General features: G+C 41.1%; 1 protein-coding gene across 6 annotated transcripts in view; it reads right to left on the reverse strand.

The window, feature by feature from the left end:
- Nucleotides 1-11,160: 11,160 nt before the first annotated feature.
- The window catches only part of SYNE1 (spectrin repeat containing nuclear envelope protein 1), a gene marked incomplete at its 5' end in the record, with an annotated part of 432,633 nt that continues 429,430 nt past the window's right edge, over nt 11,161-14,363 (reverse strand). For all 6 annotated transcript variants that reach the window (XM_081295717.1, XM_081295719.1, XM_081295718.1 and 3 more), the window contains one exon: nt 11,161-12,113. In XM_081295717.1, coding sequence (XP_081151843.1) covers nt 11,873-12,113 — 241 coding nt within the window. In that variant the 3' untranslated portion in view covers nt 11,161-11,872. The remainder of the gene's footprint in view (nt 12,114-14,363) is intronic.

The following is a 14,363-nucleotide window of genomic DNA, read 5'->3' on the forward strand; positions in this document are numbered from 1 at the left end:
TTCCTTCTGCTTTTGAGTTGCATTTTGGATCCAGCAGTTATCAGTCTTTTCATTTGGCCAGGCATCTACCCTCTCCAAGCACCCTGTTCGTCCCTTGTCACCCTTCTCAAAATACCAAGGAACAGAGTTGTCTATGTGTGTTCTCTGCTATTTTCCCTGATCAGCCAGGTTTTGAGACAGTCCATGGCAATCTATGGAATTTCACGTCTTTCCTTTGGAGTGTATGAGAGCGGGAATGGCTAGCTGAGGGTTGATTCAATGTGCTCACTGGCCCAAGATCACATTCTCCATTGTTACATATTCTCAAGGCTTTGGGAGACATTTACACTCAAAACTACCAAGTTTAGATTTGTTTCTCTAAAAATATAGAATGTCTACTCTGGGGAAGCAAAAATTTCATAAGTTTGCTTATTTGGACTATGTGCATTAAAGGAGCTAGTCCTAAGTTCACATCTTTGTGAGTTTACAATTGCAATATTTGGAGATACCACAAAAAGAATAGATCCAGATATGGGGAGAGATGTACATTCAAGATAGAGACAAACTTCCCAATGAAACTGCCTACACATGGCCTGGAGTACCTGGTGACGGTGAAGGTGAACGTAGGGAGAATTCCTGAAACAGCAGGAAATTTTCCATGGACTTGGCAGAAACTAAGTCCAAGTGTTGTTGAAGAGGTTCTCTTAGAAGATGAGATCATGTTTAATTCTCCTTTCTACCCTGAGAAGAACCACACACATCCACACTCATATATACAGAAGTACCTTTTATTGAAGGCTTCCCTTGACCAGGGACGACTTTCAGTCCTTATTTCCAGGTACTCTTTACCACTCCCCATGAAAGCAAAAATATGATTATCCTTGTTTTACAGGTGAGGAATCTGAGGCTTAACACAGTTATGTACCTTTCCCAACCTCAGAAATGGGTGAAGAGCAGATATGGGCTGAGTCTTCCTGACCTTATACTTGAGTAATAAGAAGTACTACTTGGAGCTTCCTAGAAATTATTAAAGTCACAGAGTTCATATGAAAATATACTAAAGAGAAAACACCAATTTTTCATTTTAATGAGCTTTCACATTTATGAGTAGAAAGGAAAAAGTCAATGAACTTTTAAGGCAAATGTGATCCTTCAAAGCAATATACCACCTTGACCAGAAGGCCTCTTGTGGTGCCTCTCCACTTGTGAAGAATCATATTCCCCTTTTCCACCGAGGAGGTGGCCATTCCCAAAAGCTATAGAAATGCACACAGGTCAGTTGTCCCCTAGCTGAGATGCTTGGGACCAGAAGTATTGTGTATTTCTAAGTTTTTCAGATTTTTGGATATTTTCGTGAACTTTACCAGTTGAGCATTCCTAATCCCCAAATCCAAAATCCAAACTGCTCCAAAATCCAAAATTCTTTGAGCATCATGTCAGCACTTGAAAGGATTCGGATTTTGGAGCATTTTAAAGATTTCAGATTTTTGGATTAGGGATGCTCATCTGTATAAGGGAAAATCCTCAAGTTTATAAAAAGATAGGAGGTTTGAGGAGAGAATCTTATTTTAATTACTTGGCAATGTTGGTTCCAACTGGTTAAAGTCCCAGATTATAAGAATCTGGCTCCAGGCAGGAAAAGGAACTGAACCCACAGATGGTAGAAACCAAGGTTGGCTGCAGCTTCTTCCTATGGAAAAAGTAGCTAAGCCTTATCCCAGGAATGGGAAGGCTAAATCACAGAAGTTATAGCGTCATGGAGGAATTTTTCATCCATATTCTGTAACTGCATTGAGGCAAAAAGATAAAATAGATGCTCTTTCAAATTTCCTGTGTCCCATTTGACTAAAGTGTCCCCAGGGGTGAGGTCCTTTCATTCCCAGTTCTCAGCTGCCCTCTGGTACTGGAGACTCAACATCTCAGAAGCTGCCAGAACTGCTTTGGTTTCTGGAGGACTGCAAGGCTCTCAAAGAGAAGAAAGTGCTTGGTTTTGTCCCCAGGAGAAGGTGCTAGGACCTCACCCAGCTGGTCAAAGCATCCAAAAACCTGAATGAACAAGGTTTATCACCTGCCCAACTATGTCACCATCCCCTTCTTAGTGCCCATTCTGTGAAGACACTCATACATCCCCCTCTTATTTATTTACTTACTTATTACAAAAAATAAAATTGTATGCATGCACATCATATTGTTCCTTTTCTTGGTAAGAACATCGGCAATATTGAGATGTACAGTTCTTGATTATTAGCTGTATTTGTCATGCTCTGCAAAAAAAAATCTCAAAACCAAATTCAAACTTATTCTTCCTCTCAAACTCAAGTTGTGTCCCTTTGGATTATCTCCCCAGCCCCCCACCCCCAGCCTCTGATAACTGTCATTCTGCTTTCTGCTTCTGTAAGTTCAATCATTTCCCATTCTGCATATAAGCAGGGTACACGTACTCTCCCTATGCCAACGGGATGTGCCTAACTCTGAAAAGGCAGCCCTGCAGGGGGACTGGAACCCTTCAATTCCTGACATCAGCATTGGCAGCCAAGGGAAGGACCCTGGCTGCTGGCCTGGCAGGTGTCCCAACTAGGAAATGAGCAACACAACCTGGGAGCGCCAAAGGATTTGCAGAACCCTCTGTGCTCATCACTCACAGGAGCAGGTGCCATTTCCATTCTCAAGACTAACGGTAAAGTCTTGTCCCACTGCCCTCCATAGAAGCCAAGGGCACGGAATGGGGTGGGGGGAAGAAAAGGAAAGATGAATTTTTCATGGATGCTGCAGGGTTGTCTTTGGGGAAGAACCCTAAAGAGCACTCAGATAGAAGTGCGGCAGAGGGGATCGGGTGCTGAGTTGCCCCTGCAGGACTGCATTCCGGAAGTCTCCTTGGAGAAAGGATTCTGCCTGCTGCATGCCACCACTAATGGCATTCATCTTAGGCAATTCTATCTCAAGGGTCAGCACACTTTTTCTGTGAAGTGTCCCAAGGACGCATTTTTAGGCATTTTGTTTGTTTCTGTTTTACCACACAAATGCCATTTTTAACTCAAGGCCTGGACTGTACTTCTGGAGGTTACAAGGCTATGGTCCTGCCACGACTTCCCTCTGCAGGTGCAGGGTGGGAGCCCACAGAGTGAGGCCATGCTGGCTGCACACACCTGGGTGGGCTCAGGGAAGATGCTTCCTGAGGGGCTGTCAAATCAGACAGAAATCTGCCCTCCGTGCTGTCCCTATAGTTAACAATATTGCTCTGTATACATGCAAATTCATAGAGGGCAGATGTCCTGTTATGTGGCTTTTGTAACCACAATTTAAAAAGAAAAATAGAAGAGGAAAAAGATTCTAAGCTGTTTTCTTTTTCTAAAGTATATGTGGGAAGAAGATCTGGTAAGCTCTTCCCAGTAGACATTTTTAAATTCAATTTGAAGCCGGAGGGAACAGCAATAAAATACTATAATTATCCCTTCATACTTGCCTGGACTGTTTCAACACACCACATATATTCTGTTTAATCCTCATATCAACCTCTGCAGCAGGAAGTATTATTATCATCCCATTTTATAGAAGAGGAAACTGAGGAAAAGAAAGGTTAAGTAACTTTCTTGTTACTGAGGAAATAGCTGAGCTGGAAATTCAGCCCAGATGTCTTGGCTCCAGAGTTGATGCTGTAGGTAGATTTTCCTGAAGACTTGGACAAAAAGGGCTTTATAAAAGTTGCCCCATCTGTTCTCCCATTCTGATCCACAGGGTGGCCAGGACAGGGGTGAACATAGAGGAGGACTTGAGCCCCATGCAAAGCCCGGCTTGAGTGGCATATCTCCTGGGAGGTTCCCAGGAGGATCAGAGTTCAAGGCAAATGCAACAGGATGATTGGTCTCTGAGGCCTGTGTCAGGAAAGGCACGGGGAGGACCTGCCCCGCCCTTCCCCAAGACACTCACTTCGCTGCCTCTGATGGCCTGAGGGCACCGATAAGCAGGGTGACTTCTGGTGGTAGACAGCAGCTTAAGAGGTTTTTGGTTTTTCTTGAACTAGTGACTCTCGTGAGGACATCTTCCCTAGGGAAACTCTTCTCCTGGGATTCTGCAAGTCCCCTGGGCAGTGAGACTCATCACAAATTGGTGGCTTTTGTCACTTTGTTATTTTTCCTTGAAACCAACCAGGAAATTCAGGATGAAATCTAGAGTGAAGTCATCCAATAGAATTCTGCTATTTTGAATGAAGGACCTGTCACCATTTATTTGGGGCATACACACATTTTTCTTCTAAATTAAAAAAGCAAATAAAATATTGCCTCCTTATAGAACAACAGAAGTACTTTTTTCTTTTTTAAAATTATCATTATTCTTACAGAAATTTGGGTCTAAAAAGCCAAATAATAACTGTCAAATTTAAATAATAAAAGTGTTTAAAATTGTTTCTCCCTATGACTTCAGTAACAATGTCATGTATTTCATTTGTGTTGCTCAGAGCAACTTCTTTGCTTTATGTAAGATACATTTAGCTTTCTTTATTCGAAATTTGGATTATATTATACAAATTATTCTAGATCTTGTTCGTTAAAATTTAAAATTATATGGTAGGCATCTTCCCCTAATCAATATGTACATAGATTGATCTTATTTAAAAAACGGTTGCCTCATAGTAAATACTATTTATTAAACAAGCACAAACTGACTGGCATTGAGGTTATTAAAAAGAAAAAGAATATTAATAACAGGAGGCATATATTTCTTATGCCTGATTGGTTTTAAGACAATTGTCTATTCTTCTAAAAAAATTCCATAGTAATTCCTTTATATTAACTATAAAAATGATTCCAGGGAGAGTGTAGATATATTAGAAGGAAATACAAGCCAATATTTGCATAATCTTGGAATGGAAAAGGCCTTGTTGATATAAAGTATTCAGAATCTACAAAGGAAAAAACCTATCAGATTTGATAACATACAAACTTAAATGTTCTGGTAACTAAAAGAACTGTTAAAGTTAACACAAATGATATAGAGGGCTAATTTCCCTCATATACAAAGAGTTCCTTGAAAATATAAAAGAAAATAGAAAAATGGTCAAATGATATTACAAATGAAACAATTAACATATAAACTAGTCATGAAAATGCAAATTTTATAAACAATGTCCTACTGTTGCCTGAGTTGGGCAATATTTTAGAAAACTGATAACATCTAGTCCTGCCATACAGGGAAATTGTCTGGGGAGCTTCAAACAAATGCAGATGCACCACCATGACCAGTATTTAATTGTTTTAAATCCCGGGGCTGTAAGTTTTCCAAAGTTCCTGAGAGATTTGAAAATGTAGAATTTGGACATTAATAATTTGGGAGCAGATTATTAATTAATAATTGGGAGGTTCTAAGAAAAGGTGGGACTGTAACTCATCATGACTTTCTCAGAAAGTAATCTGGATGAAGTCATTAAAATGTATTAAAGGTTAGAACATACATACCTTGTAATTCAGTAATGCCACCTTGAAATAGGTGCCACCTTAGAGAAATAAAAGCCATGCTACACAAGGGTATACTTTCATGTCCATGCAAGAATGTTTACTGCAGCATTGCTTAATAGCATGCACCTGGGAGAAAACAACTGTTGAGAAAAGACATGGATTTATTTCATTTAGGGTACTGTCCCCCAGGTCCATTCAAGTTGTGGCAAATACACAGAGACATATATTTAAGGCATCCGATGCAGCGTCTATGGCACAGCTTATGAGGGACTTTGTTTTGATACAATTGTGGCTTCAAATTCACAGAGACAGAGAAAGGATAGCTGAGGGGAGAGGAGAGAATGGGGAGATTGAATGTCGAAGGACACAAACTAGTAGATAAGTAAGATGAGCAAATTTAGAGATTTACTACCATTGTGAGGACTAAATTTAAATTGTATTGTACTAGACATTCTTGTTAAATGAGTAGATTTTAGCCACGCCTACAAAATTTTTAAGTGAGATGATAGCTCTTCTACTGTTTCACTATCATAATTATTTTACTGTCTCTATATATATCCCAGAGCATCATGTTGTAAGCTTCAAATATACACAATAAAATTTAATTAAAAATATACTGTGATATTCAGTGCAGTGAAGATGAATGCATATGTACAGACATATCTGCAGAATATAAGTGAAAAATGCAAGTCACTGAATAATATAAATAGCCCTGATTAAAAACAACTGTGTATGTTGTTTGAGAAGAGTAAAAAGGCAATAGAAAGGTAACATAAAATTGGAAAATGATCAAGAGAATGATAAAAAATTTATCTTTAGAAGAGAATCTTTTGTAATTAAAATAGTTGATTTTTTCAAACAATTAGCTGTTTAAATGGACACATATACAAAGAGAGAAATGGTGCCTGTCCTAAGATTATTAATGATTACACTAGAGTCACCAACATATGATACTAGTATATTGATAGTTACAACATATTTGTGTTATATATTTGTATTATTGACTTGGGCATTTTACTGTATTTGTATTTATATATTATACATATGTATTATCATTATAGTCAGTTATACTATATACACAGCAATGGCCAGACAGATCAACAGCACAGGACAGAGTCCAAACTGAAAATCCAGATTCATGTGGAAACTTACTGGTTGATGAAGTTGACGTTAAGAGTTATGGGGAAAGATGGGAAACTTGCTCACACCACTTGCCATGGCAGCCAGCGGGAGGGTTAGAGGGCTCTAGGATGGGGCAATCTGGGGCAGGCAGTGGTCTGGAAGCCCATCTTGGAACCCAAGGTGACACAGGTGCTTCTGATTAGGAACTGCACTTAGGTAACCTCTGGCAACCTGCATTCCTGTGGCTCCCCACCAATCTGTATAGCTCACAGAAAGGTGCAGTGCAGGCGGAGGAGGTGGGCTGTGCTGGGTTCCTGCCTAAAACTGTGGATTAAGGTTGGAGGTAGCTTCATGAAACTGCTGTTCATGTTTCCAACTACTTGGTGGCTTTGCCTTCTGAGCCAATGACTGCCTCAAAATTGTGTCCAGCAGGGTTCAGAATTGGCCTGGAGTGCACGTCTTCAAGGCCCTGGTATGCATCTTCTTTGGGGAAGTTAGATTTCTTCTGGACTACCTATGGCATCCGATGCAGTGTCTATGGCACAGCTTATGAGGGACTTTGTTTTGATACAATTGTGGCTTCAAATTCTTTTATGTTCTAATGACTGTACTGAGTAACAGGTGAAGAGTTTTGCAAGGCTGATTCATTTTCCCAGGACCTTCGTGGTTTAGAAAGATGACTCCCAAGTCCCACCTGGCCTCCTTGGTTCCCAGATTCAGCATTCCTCATGGTTCAGCTTGGATAGTAGTGCATTCACTGCCTGGTTTTTATGATCTATTCTCAACTTTTTAAAAAAAATTATTTTTTATTCTTATTTGTTATATATGACAGCAGAATGCAGTATAATTCATATTACACATATATAGCACATTTTTTCAGATCACATTTTTTTTCCAGAGGCTGCAGGAAGCTGCTCAGCAGAGACTCCAGTAAGTGCCCTTGGTCTTCCCAGTTTTACTGATTCATCTGAAAGGGAGGTGGTCCCTATTTCAGGCCTCTCTGTGATAGTCCCCCGTGGCCTCCTGCTGGACATTGTGCAACTCCATGGGAGAGGTTAGGGAGAAGCCAGGAACTGAAGAATGCAAGTCATTACTTTTCAGTTTCTTTATCTCTGAGTTGCTCTAGGTATAATGATCAACGACAGTTATCCCAATGTATTATCAAATCTAAAATTGCAATAACCACTCCCAACAGAATCCTTCCTTTCCTCACCCAAATTATCTTTTTAGTGCTGCACATGCTAAGCAGAAAATTGGCTCTAGGCTTGTAAACCACCATTCAAATGGGTAATTAACAAGAAGTTGTGAGGTCCTGGCTGAGACTCAGGATCTTAGAGCAGTTCAGGCCACACAGTGCCATTTACTGGGTGCTGCTCTTCCTAGGCATTTTGGGCTTATTTGACATGTGCTCTGGGACTATTTTAATGGGTGTGCAATTGCCTGGAGTTGACTGGTGATGAGGAGGGTGGATTTGCTGGGCACAGAGCAAAGAATCCAGCCATGGCACTGCCCTGAGTCTTACCCAGCTCAGTTCCTTTGGAAGCCCTGCTTCTCTGGCCATGATTAGCTTGGATAAATTATTTCTCTCCAATATTCTTTGCTTTATAATCTTTTATATGGCTTGCCAATAAAATTTCTTAGCTATAATTGCTTAATATGTGGTCTCAGGGTATAGGCTATAAATCAGTCTATCCCAACCTGCCCTCTTACAATAAATCTCTGCCCTCAGTTTGCTGAATTTCCATTCTGAGTCTTTTGAAGGTATCTCTTCTCACTTCTTAAAAAAACAAGGGGATTTGTTGTTGCCCAATCTTCCAGGCCTGTTCCTGCTCCTCGGGCACAATTTTCCTTCCTTCCTGGATTTCTTATTGTCACTACTTTTAGTTTCTAAGCCTTTAATTTGCAGCTTCACTTTATGAATTCTCTCTGTATCCACCTTTTCTAATAATTCTTGTGTGCTTGTGAAAATCTCAATACCAAAATGTTACTATTCTTCCCTTCCCCGCCTTCCGGTCAATTGGTAGTTCTTTGATGGTGCCTATCCTTACCCATCATACACTTGGGACATTATTCTTGCTCTGCAGGCCACAATAGAGCTCCTGACAGTCCTTGCTATAGAAATATGAGCCCCTTCAACTGCCATCAGTGTTCTTCATCTTCTTTTAAAATGCTGTTTCTCCATGAAGTCTTTGATGTACACATCCTTCTCTCCATTGCCAGGGGAGCTGCTGGGTGCAGGGGACAATGCTCCTAAGGGGACCTGGGGTCCCTCCTTCAGAAGGTACTTGAGGTTGTGAGGCCTCCGACAAAGGCCCTGGTCTCATCTGTCTCCTGCATGGCCCTTATTCCCCGGGATGAGCTATATCATCTGGGGAAAGCCCTGACCTCCGGGCTTCAGTGCTTATATCCCCCAGGGGTCCCTACTTCTTTATTCTTCCAGTGTGCTGTTAAGTATTCCGAAAAATTAAGGAAATGCAGGTCACACACCCCAGTGAGCATTTCACAGGGTTTTAGAAAGGCAAAAATTGTATTGTACTCTAAGATTTCTCTTAATTAGGGCTGGCATGGTGACATACACCTGCAATCCCAGCTACTTGGGAGTCTGAAACAAAAGGATTACAAATTTGAGGCTATCCTTAGCACTTTAATGAGTCCTGTCTCAAAATAAAATTTTGAAAAAGGGTTGGAGATGTAGCTCAGTGGTAGAGAACATGAAGAGCAGGTGTACTGCAATAGAGCCCCAGTATAGTTAAAAAAGAAAGAAAGAAAGTTAATGTTTTTCTCTAGAGGGGCCAGGGGTGTAGCTCAGTGGCTCAGCATGTGCTTTGGATATGTGATGCCCTGGATTTGATCCCTAGCACAGCAAAACTAAAATAACACAATATAAACAAAATAAAAGAATTTTTTTTCTCTGCAACATTCAATGTTGGATTCTTCAGTGACGGGAGATGCCAAGGAAGTCAGCTACCTTGTTTGGAGCAGAAGTGCCTTGGAAGTCCCTTTGTGCTCACCTTTTCCATGCCTCCTGCCCCACATTGGTGAGTTCCCTGACAGTGGCAAGGTGTGGTGGGGAAGGGGGAACTGCTCCAGGACAAGGCCTCTGCTTCCAGGCCTAACGGCCAGGAGCGACAGAGAAATGAGGGAGGACTGACCCTCTTGGATGGGTGCACAGGAACCCTCCAACTCCAATCGCCATTCTCCAAGAGCAGGAGGACTGGACACATAAAGCATAGTTTTGTCTTCTTCATAAAAGAATGTTGCTCCTGAGGGCATGACAGGTAGGGGAAAGTAAAGGTGCAGCCTGAGGGTGGAAAGCACAGTCCACATGCTAGAAAAGCCACAGAGGGAAGTTTGGTTCAGAAGAGTCTGGAGTAACGTAGAAGATCCACCAAGAAATCTTCATGGAGTAGGTGGCTTTTCAGCTAAGTCTCGTAAGGGAAGAACAAAGGGAAGGTGAGAATAAAAAGATGGAAATAAGAAAACATAGGGCATTCTTGTCAACGGTAGGAATAAAGCCACCCAGGCACCTGTTTAAAATGCAGGCTCTCAGGTCCTGCCCCAGGGGTCAGGTGAGGACTGATATGAGCCCAGGAATCTGAAAGCTTTGAAGCCTCAGGAGCCTGCCTGGGATGGCACTCAACCTTCATGCTTCATGGAATGGAAGCCTGGGAAGACAGGGCACCTCAGTTTAGTTTCCATCTTGGATTTAGAACAGGTTTTATAAACTCAATTACTTACAGGTTGTTACAGACAATGAGAGATGTTGATGGGATATAAGCACAAATGAAAACTGTCCCTTCCAGTTCTTAAAGACAAGCCAATAAGCCCCAGCCATTGTTGCCATGTAGGGTATATTCTCAAGGTGCTAGAGCCTTCTATTTCCAAGAGAAGCATGAAATCTGGGTCTTGTGTACCCTCTCCTTAAATTATTAAATGACAGATTAAATGCCATGAGTATCACATGGTTCCACGAGGATTGCCAGTTGGCAAGGTCAGAGGGGCAGAATAAAATCTTATGTATCTGGACTTGAATGAAAGGCCGAAATCGTACTTAATGGGTAGTCAATGAACAAAAGAAGGTTTTTGTAGCAAAGAAGGAACCTGGTTTATTTTGTTTTGTTTGTTTGTTGTTATTCTTTGGTATCAGGGATTAAGCCCAAGAACTGATACATGCTAGGCAAGTGCTCATCCACTGAGCTACATCCCCAGCCCAAAGAAGGCACTGGAACAAAAGAGGACTTCAAGAAGGTTCATGTGGCTGTTGTATACCCCTGGGATGGATCAGAGAAGGGGCTTTGGGCAGGAGTTCCTAGGAGGTGCTTTCAACTGTGCAAAGCAAATGGAGAAGAGAGGGTGAAGATGTCAGGAAGCAGGAATGCATGAGATCTGATTGGCTGTGGAAGGAAGAGGGAAAAAGGCATCCTCCGGGTTCCTCTGTGTCTAAATATGTACTGTTTCCAAGCTTCCTTTTCCTTTAATACATACTGATTTTCCATCTTCACTCATCCCACAAAAAGAAGATCAAGTTTCATTCTGATTAGTGCCTGCTCAATAATGAAATTTAGAATCTCTTTTTTTAGGGAGAAAAAAAAAAGCACAGACAAAATATTGTACAGTATCTATAATAAATGCAAATAAATCAATACAAACAAAACTTGGCTTTAGCAAACTGTACATACATAAATATCTTTTTTTTATACTATAACATTCAACTTTTTCACATAAAGCCTTCCATGACCTTATTTATTACATCTGTTTTTTTTATACCTTTAAAAAAAGTGCCTTGTGAATTTACAGCTTGTGCTTCTAAAGCAAAGGTTAGAATATCATGCCCCAAAGGAAAACAAGGTAAAAAGGAAGCTGCCATCTAAGCTCTTAAAAATTGTATGTTACAAGGTTCTAAAATCTCTTCAGCACTGATTGGTTGGTAGATTGTATGATAAGGGTCCTTGGTTGATTGGGTGGGTGGAGCAGCACCATGGGAAAGCTGCCCAGGTGGTCTACTGAAGTCCTCGGCTATGCATTGAATGGGCCAATGGCCCAGAATTCATGAGTCCAGGAAACTTTGGATGTCCTTACTTCAGTGCTAAGGCTCAGAGTCTGGAACGATATTTCTTTGAAACCTTCCATTTACTCTCTTCCTGCCATTGTTTATCAACCACATCTGAAGCCATGATCTGCACACATGGATATGGAGGAGAGCTAAAGCTGCCACATGGAAGGCTTTCATCAAGATCAAATCCTCTGATGGTTTGGGCTTGCTGCTGGCCCAATCCTCCCGATGCTACCAACACTTCTGCAGCAAGCATCTGCTTGATTCAGAGTGGAGGAGGACCATTTGTGTATCTGAGCATGGGGTGGAATGACCGGGCAAAATTGTTGGAGAGGGCACAACTGTAGTCTTCCTCTGACATTGGTACAAGGCAGGCGAGCCCCACGAGGAGCAGCAGGAGGACTTGAAGGGGGAGAGCCGCCCGGAGGACTCTGAGCAGGAAGGCTCTGCCTGACCGAGCTGGCCGTAGCTCAGAAAGGGAGGAATCGGAGCCACCTTTTGTGGACCTGAGAGAAGAATCAACATAAATAACTCAAATAACTCAAGAATTAGGTGGATGTTGCTTTTTGTTTCTGCACCTTCCCGGAAGCCAAAGGGCCATGCAAACTTGACAGTGGGTGGCCATCCTTCAGCAGTATGCCCAGGACTCCCCGCACCAAAGGAAGAGTTTCTGGAAACTGCACTAACAATACCCACGTCGTCAGTCAGCTAAAGGTAACTAACTGGATTGAAATTCCATTCCTTTTATCCCTTATTTTGGTAAATTTTTTTCTATCAATAAAAATAAATGCTCTAAATACATTTTCCAGCATAAATTAAGGAGATCCAGGATAATTAAAGTGTAGATGTTTGAGGCATCACATTTTTGATTTAAAAATATCAGCGTTATTGTTAGGCAAAGTTAGTTGTTGTGAGAGAATCATACAAAGTACCCCATCTAGCCATCCTGGGTGTGCTGAAATCTGCACCCAAGGATAAAAACTGTCCTGGTCATTTGGCACAAACCAAGGAACTTTACTTAGAGTCTACCTGGCTTCATCTTGCACTGAACCAGCAACTGGCCCTGACATCAGTGGATTCCAAAGCTACATGAATAAGTAAAAGCAATGGCTGGCACCCATCTAAGAATTATTGTTAAAGGACATAGTTTCCAGGCTGATCCTGTCACTAATTATGTGGCTTTGGGAAAAGGACACCATTTTTTCTGGAGAGGATGGTTTGTCATCTTGAATCCCTTCTAGACTCAAAATTTCCTAGTTTGTGTTTACCTTCCTTTTAAATAGTACATTTGAGAGTAAGCACAAATTTTCAGTATTCATATTAAAGAGTGCTGGGAAATATTGAATATGAAAGTGGCTTCTGATTTTGGTGCTCCTGTTTTGTCTTGAGAGTAGCCATTAGCATTTTGTTTGGTCACTGGTGGAATAGATGAAAGGTACAGATGCTATTACAAGAGGTGTTTCGTATGCACCCACACCTACACAGCATGAGCACAAAGAACAGATGTACAAAGAAGACACAGTCCCACACACTGAGGATGAATTAATTCCCTAATGGTTTAATAACACTAAATGTAAAGACATCGAATGGGAGGCTGTTGGAAAAATATGAAGATGTAAAAACTGCATTAGTAACTGCAGATTTGGCTCATAAGAATACTCTGCATTTTAGCTCACCTATTAGCTGTTAATTTCTAAAGACAGATTACCCAAGTGTCCATGGGGGATAAATGGCACCTGAGAAAATAAGTGTTAAGATAAAAAACACATATAATCCCCTTAAAAGGGAACAAAGGGACTATGCAAAACTCTTTATTAAACCATCAAAGTAACATGAGAGATAGATTAGTTCTGCAGAAGCCCCAAGCAGCTCTGTTCTGCCACTTCCAAGCATGCTTCTTGGAGTGTAATGGAGAGAGAAAAAAAAAAAGACTGGTCTATATGAGGACTTTGTTGTTTCTGAAGCTCATATCTAATGGGGGCATAACCTTGCACAACCTGCTTAGAGTTCACCTCTAAGTGCCAACCTTGTCATCAACCTCTTCAAATTAGATTTGATGGTCTTCCAACTTCTCAGTTCCATGTCTTATGTGATTTATGACTTCTAATTTGTCAGTGTTAACAGTCTCCCAACTGAGAGGCTACAAGAGTTCAATCACCATCTAGTGGTTGAATTGCTTAACTATCCTATGGTAAGACCAGTGAGCTGTTCCTAGTGAGCTGAAGAGCAGAAAAAAAGAAAAAAAAATGTATGTTTTGTGGAAATATAGTAGAGCATTAAAAAAAAAAGTCATATACCTTACTAATGAAAGGGAAAACAGAAGCTTGTCAAGCTATCTCATTATAAAATACTCATCTTGAGATCAAGCCTCTTTAGACAGTATCTAATCCATCTCCTAATTTGGGAGATAAGTAGCTAAGGATAGTTAACATTCATACTCCAGATTGCTAGGCAACACTCTTAAGTAAGCATTTATCTTGGATTCTCTCATTTAACCTCACAACAGACCTCTGAGGCTTATTAGCTTCAGTTCGTAGGTGATGAAAAAAGTGGCTCAGAAAATGAAGCAGTTGGCCCAAGTTTACCTAGCCAGCAAGTGGCAGAATCAAGATTTAAAGCCTGGATATGAACTACCAGAACATGGACTCTGTCGAGAGCTACACGTCTTGTCTCAAGTATCAAGATTAAAGGAAGAGCTCTAGCAGGAACTCAGAGTTCCCAAAATCCCTGCCCACCACACGCTTGATGAGGCCATG

Source organism: Spermophilus citellus, assembly GCF_964194105.1.
Source record: "Spermophilus citellus genome assembly, chromosome: 5".
Classification (NCBI taxonomy): domain Eukaryota; kingdom Metazoa; phylum Chordata; class Mammalia; order Rodentia; family Sciuridae; genus Spermophilus; species Spermophilus citellus.